This window comes from Aplidium turbinatum, chromosome 2 (assembly GCF_918807975.1).
Source record: "Aplidium turbinatum chromosome 2, kaAplTurb1.1, whole genome shotgun sequence".
NCBI lineage: Eukaryota > Metazoa > Chordata > Ascidiacea > Aplousobranchia > Polyclinidae > Aplidium > Aplidium turbinatum.
This window is the reverse complement of record NC_137473.1, coordinates 48,896,406-48,906,392: the sequence shown is the minus strand read 5'-3', so window position 1 is coordinate 48,906,392 and position 9,987 is coordinate 48,896,406. Positions and strand designations below refer to the sequence as shown.

The 9,987-nt window shown below is 38.4% G+C and overlaps 1 protein-coding gene across 1 annotated transcript; it reads right to left on the bottom strand.

Moving 5' to 3' along the window:
* Positions 1–1,155: 1,155 nt before the first annotated feature.
* Positions 1,156–8,893, bottom strand: LOC145764862 (ileal sodium/bile acid cotransporter-like). The gene is made up of 8 exons (XM_082576553.1): positions 8,603–8,893; positions 7,604–7,751; positions 5,630–5,742; positions 4,935–5,023; positions 4,418–4,559; positions 3,858–4,042; positions 2,532–2,628; positions 1,156–1,982 (listed from the first exon to the last, which is right to left on the bottom strand). The coding sequence occupies exons 1-8, from the start codon at positions 8,844–8,846 to the stop codon at positions 1,858–1,860; spliced, it is 1,143 nt and encodes a 380-aa protein (XP_082432679.1). The 5' UTR covers positions 8,847–8,893; the 3' UTR covers positions 1,156–1,857.
* Positions 8,894–9,987: the final 1,094 nt, after the last annotated feature.

The following is a 9,987-nucleotide window of genomic DNA, read 5'->3' as shown; positions in this document are numbered from 1 at the left end:
AAATTTACAAAAAATAATTCAAACGCGCAATATTTAAGTCACATAAAAAGACAGCTGTGCAGAATCTGTATGGTCAAAAAAAAAAAAAACTTTCACGACACCTTCAAAAGCACGAAACCAGTAACTTCGACCTTCGAATAAGATTCAATGGGCTACAGGTACTGATACAGACCAAGAAGCTTTAAACTTTTTGGCTGAATAGCGGCGCGGCGACTGTTAGACGGAACAGACCAGCTATCTCGCAGCAGCAGTACAGTATTGCCAATTGTTGCTAATAGACCAACTTATTTGTTGGTTATTATCAAGGTTGTGTAAACTCTGAAGCAGTGGTTTTAACCTTTTTTATATCACGCCTCCCTTTAGCAATGCTCACGTGCTTTCCTCCCCATTGTTAACAAGCGTAACATCAAAAGCATGTTTGGTTGATCTGAGTAGGCTACATATCAGTGAGATTCTTGACACTGCTTTTAGCAAAAACATTTTCAATTGAGGTTTGCAGAGATTTCTCAACCTAGCCTCAGTCATCTCTCAAACTGTCTCTGGTCTTGACAGCAGCCACAGCAGAAAACGTAGCTTCACTAAGATAGATGGAATCGAACTATTAACACTTGAACTGAGACTAGTGGATAAATAAGATAATTGGCTCTGACCGTTGAAAAAGTGAACTTTTAAAAGACGATTGTTAAAGGCGCCAGTTATTGTGAAATTGACCATCTCGACAATCAAGTTCAGAGCACCACCCATTGCTTTACAGGAGGTTAAACTTTTTGATGCTAAAGTTTCGCAATAAACAATGCAATGAGTAACTTACTTACACTACATTCTTTTTCACTTACAACAAATCCAGATGGTAAACCAAGCACAAAAGTAGCCCCATTTGTCAAAAACTCTGCCAGCGCTTCCGTTCCCAAAAAATTTAGTTTCTTCAAAAACGTTTTGGCGCAACATAAAATATTAAAACATAGTAGCTTACTAGGCCATATACGGACAGACAGTACAAGACATTAAAATTACTACAAACATTCGAGCCTATAATTGGTGTAGAAACTCGCCCCCTCCCCCCCCCATGAAAAACGGTTGACGCTCCCGAGCTTAACGACCACTGCTCTAAAGCTACTACTTCTAAAAAAAATTCAAAAAGAAAAACAAACCAGAAAAAATAAATGCTTTCAATAAAGTGTACATCTTGCATTCAATAAAGAAAAACAAATAATAGCATATTTGAAAACGCTCTAAAACAATATTTGAAGGCGTGCATGAGTAGTAGCGACAAAAGAAGTTTTCCCACAATGTTTTACCAAAACTGTGAATGAACAATTGAACATTGCCAATTATTATTCATTATTTTTTTTTAAATGATAAGATTGTTACAAAGGCCACAGAGCTCATCCAGCGGTGGTCTACCCAGTGAAGACACTTCACGAAAATAAGACAGAAAATTTTGCAAATCGTTTGGTTTGAATCGTTGTCTTCGGATTGACAAAGCCTCTGACGGGTTTTTTCTGCTAGTTGCACATACTTGTAGAGGCTTTGAACCACTGACGCAGAGTCGGTCACCCAGATTGAGAGATTGAAGTTTTAAATAGTTGAAGTGTTGTTTCCCGAGAGTTATTCTATCCACTAGGTGCAGCTGAATGGCGAGCAGTCCTCAAGTGTGTTGCTAAAACGCACACCCCGAGAACCGAACCAGCGCCGCTTGATCTTGAGTCGGACGCTTCAACACTTAGCTAACAGACAAACAAAAAAACAATGATTAATTTGCACAACAGTCCAAATAAAATCAAAATCTGCTTTCAAAGTGAAGCAAATCGTAGATTTATGTGTGTGCAGTATTAAGTTCTTGAATCTCAGCTGAGTTCATAAAGGCGTTGATTGCGAGTAATCTTCAGAGACCACTTCGTCATACTTAGGAGGCTTTGATGACGCATAGGCTCCGTTTTCTATTCCCTTTTCTTCCAATTCGCTTCCCTTTTCCTTGCATTCTAAAATTGCATTGTAAAAATTATACTGTAAATAGAGCATTTTACATTACCTCTATAGCCTACCATGCAACTTTACCCAACGTCCACTGTGGTAGAGTGATCATTTTTTGGGTGTTCACTTTTTTAGCAAGATTTAGTCTACTTGTATTTAAATAAGCACTGGGTGCGATTCAACCAAGTCAGCTCCACTATTTGTTTTTTGTTCTTAAATATAAGTGGACTGTACGCTTAAAGTTTACTGAAATAGTGAACTCCCAAAACCATTGTTACGCTACGCCACTGTCCACGCCGGTTTCATCAATGACTGAGCCTTCCATGGGACGTTCGCCATCGATATTGTGCGCCGATGGAAGATCACAGAATCTTCGTCGCATTTGTCATCGACATTACCCATCGAGTATAATGCCCTAGCGAACAATAAAGTCACTGCTCAGACCCGAGCAGAAGCCAATGATGACGACTTAACCAGCAAAAATCATATTTTAACAAATCGGCTACTATGTTGATTTAAGGATAAGGTAAAATTATCTTCATCTTCAAATACCGTACCATCAAGTTTATTTTCATCTTCTGGTTGTACTTGAGCTCGTGGATGGAATCGCTGATACAGTTTGTAGGCCACCAGCATCAGTGCCACCCAGACTAGCTACATTGCAAAAGTACTTGGTTATTTGTGATCAATGTGACAGTGTAATCCCTTACAAAATAAAATAAATTAAAAACTTTACGAGTCGCAATGACGTTTCACAGACCACCAGTTGCGTATTTGTAATCTGTAAGTCGTACAGCAGATTCAGTGTCACACGCACGTGATATTGTGAGCGTTCTTGTCGAAATATTTCTGATAGAAAGTAAACTAAGTGATCGTTTCATCGTCGGCAGCGTGCCCTGTCGGCTTGAGGGTTAGGGAATAGTCATTTCGATGACGTGGGTTCGGCTCCCACCCTTGCTATTACTCTTTTTTTTCTGTAACTACCAAACAAAGTTCAAAGCAAGAATCAACTGTCTAACTGAGTGCTAGAAGAGTCGAAATGACTGCAGTCAGCTGGTTCATAGGAAAAAAATGTCTTACGCTAAAGTATCCACCTGTCAAAAAAACCCATCTGCTGCAGCGACCTACAGATTACAAATACGTCCCCGCTATTATGTTTCACAAGCCATGTACTATACTCAGTAGCGTAGCCAGGAATTTTGAAAGGGGGGTTTTGATCACCCAACGGCGGGGGGTCTGGGGGCCTCCCCCAGAAAATTTTGAAAAATTACTTTGAATTTGGTGCATTCTGAGAGCATTTTCAACAAAAATGTGGGTACGAATATTCCTGTAAAATGGTGCTGTCCGGTAGCATAGCAAAAGGATAAGATCATGTTTTCTTCGGCATTTTTCGGAAAAAAAAGCTAAGTCTCTGTGTTTTCTTGTTGCTAATTCCTGGCTGAGATGTTTGAATGTTTGGTATTGGCAAAACTCGCTCTTTTAATGCAATTTTGTTTAAAATTAGGCAATTTTTTTTTTAGACTGAAAGCATCATTCTCAATATCGTGACGTCACACGCGTGCCAAAAGGGGGGTTGTAACTCCCAAAACCCCCCCTTGGCTACGCCACTGACTATACTTGTGCTTAATGTGCAACCGCCATCGTGAACTTTACTTTAAACCGGAACGTTTAGATTTAGAGTGTATGAACAATGAACGTGGCATTTGTTTGCACTAAAGAAGCGATATTTATCTTAAGCAGGCCTACTGATAACATTTGACACACAAATACAGTATAGAAAACTACTGTCTTCTGTCAGACATGCGTCTTTGTCCATTCAATGCAAATCTCCAAATAAAACAACTGAGAAAGTTGACAAATGTCTTTTCTTAATGATAACCTACCTGAGTGACAAGATATATAACTGGAAACAATATAATTTGTCCAGTCTCGGCAAGGGTGAATCCTGACAACTGGATGATAGCGGTGGCTAACTGGACATTTTGCACTCCAGTTTCAATGGAGATTGTTCTTCGTTGGTGGTGATGGAGGTAAAGTTTCCTACTTAGTGATACCAGTGATGATAAACCTAAATAATTGTATGAACCATGGATGAATGCAAAACGAAAAAAAGGGTCAATATTACATTATAAAAACATGTTTATGGTTTTCTTGCCAGTCTGTCTGCGATTATCTACAGTAAAATACGTCGTCTGCATAGCCGAGTGGTGAGAACCCTGGTTCGAAACCGCTCAAGAGCATGTGGCTCTTTGGCAAGACACTTACAGGCATGTCGTCGGTTATGGAGTGGTGCCCTTTTGACCATAACCCTTGACCCCTTTTATGCTTATGAGTAACAGAAGGCTGCTCTAGAGAGGAATGCCTACGGCTCTTCTCGGGACTAATGGCCTGCTGAACTGAACAGTAAAAAAAGTATTTATGACTTTAGATGTATTGTATTTACCGTATCCCAAAAACATGCCAATTCCTGGAAATATCGCTGCACACACGATTTGTGCAGGAACAATCCTGTAGGCTCCATTGTATGTCACTATGGATAAGACTGCCACCAAAATGATTGCTATTGCCCCGACCACAGACAGAACCTGTGTGATATTGTCAATGGTTAGAAAGGTCAGTTGATACACCCCAGACATCAAATTAGTTCTTTCCATTTTTTTTATTGATTCAGCGTATGTTAACATTGATTCAATGTAAAAAGACTGATTTGGTGTCTGGGTTGTTAGTCATTGATTTATTTTTTGCTTGATTCATTAAAGTCTTGCACAAAATTTTGATTTGACGCATTCACCCATACTTCAATCGGCTGTGATGAAATACTCTAAAAATTATGCGCGTTATGTAATTGACGTATACAAGAAATATAATTATTTACACTTGTAAAACTACCTTGTAGGGATGTTTTCAACTGCGGTTGTAAGTAGAAAAAGAAATTAATATTTGAAGCATTCGTAACTCACTTTGAGTAGTTTAGGAGCTTGGGCTGGAAATTTGATTCTAATCCCAACTCCTATTGCTATGGGAACGATCAAAGAAGCCAGTGTTATCCCTGGATAAGTAAGCATAAAAATAGTCAAATATATGGAATTACAGTAGAAGCAGATTTTAATCGTAGTAACATTCAAGATAGACGCTGATTCCGGCACCTTTGCTTTGTTGGGATGGGCAAACCTGCTTTCAATTTAATTTTGATACTTAAAATATGATATGAAAACAGTTCACATTATGAAAGTTTTGCGTAACTCTGATGTAGGTTTCTGCAGCTGCTAAATTTATGAGGCTATTTCATTCAGACTTGTACTTGCAGTGAAACAAATCACGCAATAATGGATTAATTACATTAACAAATTAGCTTGCATTACAGAAGAAAATAGCTTTCAGATTCGTTGACTATCTTCGATGATGGAAAGTGAACCTTATCGTTATACTGTATAGTACAGCGTAGTAAGAATATAGGTTGTAAACGTCAACAGTCTTTCTCGAGACTGTGTGACGTCACGATTATTGAATTGATAATACTGATAATTTAACTATTGGTGTTAACTATCCAAATATCGTGTATTTACACGTCTAAGAAAACGGTGTTGAAGTTCATAGTCCCTCTAACTACACTACTGTGTGTAAGTTGTATAAACGTAATGGCCGCGGTACCAACCGATGGTTGAAAAGGGAACCACTAAACCGTTGGAAAATCCAAAGGAATAAATCCACAAAAGTAAAGGCATCATTCCAAGACCCAAAGTGCTAGAAACTGTTGTCATGGTTATGCTGAAAGTTTACAAAAGAAAACAATCGTTAAGCGTATAGGCTACTGCGGGCTATGCATCAAATTGTATGGCAAAATGCTACAAGACAGTAATTCCCTATACCTTAGGGCAGTGGTTCTCAAACTTTTTTTGTTGCGACGCCTCTGGAAAAGTTTTCTGGACTTGCGACGCACCAGCAAATAAAAGTTAATGAGGAAAATTATTATTAAAGTTGTGTTTGTTGATACAACAACAAAAAGCAATCCATATTATTTAATGTGACGTGTTGGCTTGTTTGTTTTTACAAAGTTCATTAAATCTTGGGAGAATTTTTGAAATTGCCACCCGCATTTTTCTTTCAGTGTTTATTGGTGATCGAAATTTGCTTTTTATCACCGCCAAGGCAGAAAATCCTGCTTCACATAAATATGACGTGACAAATGGGATAATAATTCGTAGTGCTTTCTTCACCAAAGCTGGATAATCGCCATTCATTGAAATCCAGAAGTTTGCCGGATTTCCTGAATTAAACATCCTTTTCAGGGAATTGTCACAAGAAAGGTCAATGTAGGCTTCTTTTTCTTGTGCAGTAAAAGACAGTGGAGTAGGTTGGACGAAAGGATCACGAATCCATACGTAGTTTGATAAATTTTTCAGGAAGTATTTTGCAAATTTTGACTCGAGCTTGGACAAATGTTGCCCAAATATGCTTCACAAATTTGAAGGCAGCTTCATACTTTTCTTTTCAAGCAAATTGGACAAGAAAGTGAAGTATCGAGAGCTTCCAGACAGGTTTGCTATAGCTTCCTTCCACAATAGCAGCTTTTTAACGAATGCTGCAATTTTATCTGAAATGTCATTTTTATTCGGCCCTTGCATAGAAATGTTCAGTTTGGCGAAGATATCACACAAGTAAAGTAAGCCAATTTCAATAAAAAATTGTTCTGAGCTAAACAATCTGCAAGTGGATTATTTTTTTGCTGCAAAAAAGCCTGAAGTTCATCCACCAATTCGTAGAAGCGTTTAAAGAATTTTCTAAGCGAAAGCCACCTGGATGAAAATTAAAAGAGCAAACTCCGATGCGCTGCATTCATTTCTCCACAAAGTTGTTTGAAAACTCTTGACTTCAGTGGGCGTGTTTTAATGAAGTTAACAACTTTGATGACAACTGAAACTGCTAATCAAAGATTAACCTCATCTTTATAAGATAAACTGAATTCAGCTACGAAACGAAACTCTTCTGCGACGCCCTTGGAAAATTGAAACGACGCACCAGGGCGTCGCGACGCACAGTTTGAGAACCACTGCCTTAGGGTTAGGTTTAGCAAACATGACAACGGTTTTGACAACACTTGCCATGGCTTTGTTGATTAATGGATCTATGGATCATGTTTTGGGGGCATAGATCAATACAAATTCACGCATCTTGTCATCACAAGAAGCAGTGAGGTATATTTCAGTATAGTCTTACATTCGGCTCTAAAATACAAAGTCGAAAATATAACATTACTATAAGCCTTGTTACTCAATGCAACAAACAGTGTAGGCTACGGTACCAGACTCATTTTTTAATCATAGATCGATTTCGCTATCACAGCATCCATACAGTATGATCATGTCAAGAGTAATGATTCGAGACAGTCAACCGCTTCAAGTGGACAGTTTGCTGGGTTGGTTCGCAAAAACAGAAAAGTTTTATTTGTCAATATAACATTTCTTTTATTGTTACCGCTCTGCAGTTTGATCGCGCAGTGGATAAAGCGCTTGCTTTCTCATAATGCCAAACTGGTTCGACACCCAGCTTAATCTGGCTGTTGATAAACTAAAAGATGATGTGCTAACAAAATATCTTATCAATTTTTATAACTGTGAATGATAAAAACCTCAAATTCATGTCTCCGTCTATCCAATAAGTGACCACGTTTGAAGTTGTTCCTCCAGGACAAGACCCCACCAAAAGAAGAGCAAGAGTTTGCAAATCCCCCATTTGAGCTATTTTGGCAAGTGCAAAGGCAATTGCAGGCATGAAAACTGTCAAATAGATGAACATAATAGGATCAGTTTTATTTGCTACATCTCATTCACAAAAACTTAAACCGGTTGCAATAGTTCTGAGTAGTTCTGATTACTTTGGCAACTACGTCAAAATATTTTATTAAAAATAGCTCGTTAGATAAGTTAATAATTATAAAGTTCAGGGTTTTATTCATTTTTTTCTTGATGTTATTTAAAGTTGTTTGCGTCGTTGAACAAATAAAAATTACATCTCTGAAAAAGAGTGATGGTTTTTGTAATGTTTTGAGCAGAAAATTAACACTGTGGAGTAAGGAGATAAACCAAATTATGTTGAGTTTCATTTGGCGTTTTTGAATTTTAGTTTTGATTCTTCTGGCATGTTTGTTTGTTTTGTTTTGTTTTGTCATATATTTATCCTGCATTGCGGGAAAGCAGACTTGAGGGCTATGCATCGGTGTACGCCTTCCGACGTACACCTGACCCACGCTGCAGCCGACTGCAATATCTGTTTCCGGTTGTCTACTCTACTTATGACTTAAATTTGGTACTACTCATTACTCGAAATCGATCACTGGGTAGAGGCAATTATCGTAAAGTTTCTTGCCCAGAGAAACAACAGCAAGTGCGGGTGGCTGGAGTCGAACATGCAGGCTCTCGACTGCGAGCCCAACGCGCTAACCACTCGGCCACTGCTGCCGACAGTGGCCGAGTGGTTAGCGTAAAATAAACTCTACTGTAAAATAACTGTAAAAAAACTGTAAAATAAACTCTACCTTAAGCCAAGTTTTCTATTTCACTTAAAGCTCATAATGTGTATTTCATCAAGTGAAAGTGACACATTTCAATAATTCATTAATAGATCTTACCAAACTGACTGAGAAACCCGACAATGATCCCAGTTGGTTTTTTCAGGTGTACTTTGAGTTTTTCCAAATCCACTCCACATCCCATTCCAATCATTACAACCCCAATGGTGACCGAGAGCAGGATGCTGAGAACCTCTCTTGGAAATGACGATGGAGAAGATGCAGTTGTTCCATTCATGGTTGCATTCATTGACATGTTAAATAAGAGGGTCGTCGTTTCCATTCCGCTTCCATATGTTTCCATTTTGCTTGAATAACGTTAAAAACCTCGCAATCTCTCTAGGTAGGAAACTATTTTCTGTAAGTGAAGAACAAGTGCTCAGGACCAAATATTATTGACTGTCACAAATGGTGCCTATTGTCATTAACCGTGTGTCTGAAGAGCGAGGAGAAAGTGTGTCATTGCTCAAAGCTGCAGTACTTTTCGTCTGACTCTCTTCAGGAGCTTGTCTTTAGAATATAGTCAACCTAAATGTGGTGAGGCATACTAACGACAAGCTTCTGTACGAAAAGTACTGCAACTTCGAGCAATATCACACCTTCTCGCCAAATTCAAGTTTTGTACCACAAATCAATTCTTTATGTATAAAAGCCTTTGAAAACATCATAGATTGTTTATCGATATACGACCCTCCAAAGAAGTCTTGAAAAGAACTTGCAATATAATTTCTAAGTCCCCCTCGATAGCTCAGTTAGTTAGCGCGTGACTTCGTGAACGGAGAAGCTTCAAAATCAAGCGCACTGGTTTGACTCTCCGGGTGTGCGCTTGAGCGACGCATTCTAAGGTCTGCTCTTCATTCAGCGGCACCTAGTGAATGGAATAATTCCCCGGCAACAAGACTTCAACAATCAAAAATTTCACTCTGTCAATCTCGGTACCTGGCCCTGCGTCAAAAGCTTCTACAAGTATGCGGAACTATCAGGAATAACCAATCAAGGCTTTGTCAGTCCGAGGATAATGATTCGAAACCAATCAAGCAACAGAATTATTGTTAATTGATTTTAGCCTACTATTATTTGTTTTTAAAACCAACATTTGCAAATACTTTTTTCAAAGTTCTGTGAAAGTGGTGCACTTGCAGAATGTAGGAACCATTGCGTTCCCTAGCACTAACAGCAACCACTCTTCAACTTAACAAAGTGGCTCTGAGTTTGATAATATTTCAGTTTTAATGCTTAAATTGGTGCTATTAAATTTTGAAAAGCAACTGCACACATTGTAATACCTCAGGGAATATTAAATTTTTACTGCAGTATGAAGTGCGGCCTTTTTCATACTTTACAACCTTTACCCTTAAACCCAGTACCATTGTTAATTTTTGTTGTAAAGTTATAGAATTTCATTTTGTGATATTTAATGGTTATGAACTTTTATTTTTACCCTC

Bases quoted from the DNA above. Each gene is read 5' to 3' on its own strand.
- LOC145764862 (XM_082576553.1), bottom strand. From the start codon at position 8,846: ATGGAAACATATGGAAGCGGAATGGAAACGACGACCCTCTTATTTAAC. The intron at 5,743-7,603 runs GTTTTTATCATT...GTAAACTTTCAG, and splicing joins GACGGAGACATGAATTTGAG to CATAACCATGACAACAGTTT. The intron at 4,560-4,934 runs GTGAGTTACGAA...AATATCACACAG, and splicing joins AAGCTCCTAAACTACTCAAA to GTTCTGTCTGTGGTCGGGGC.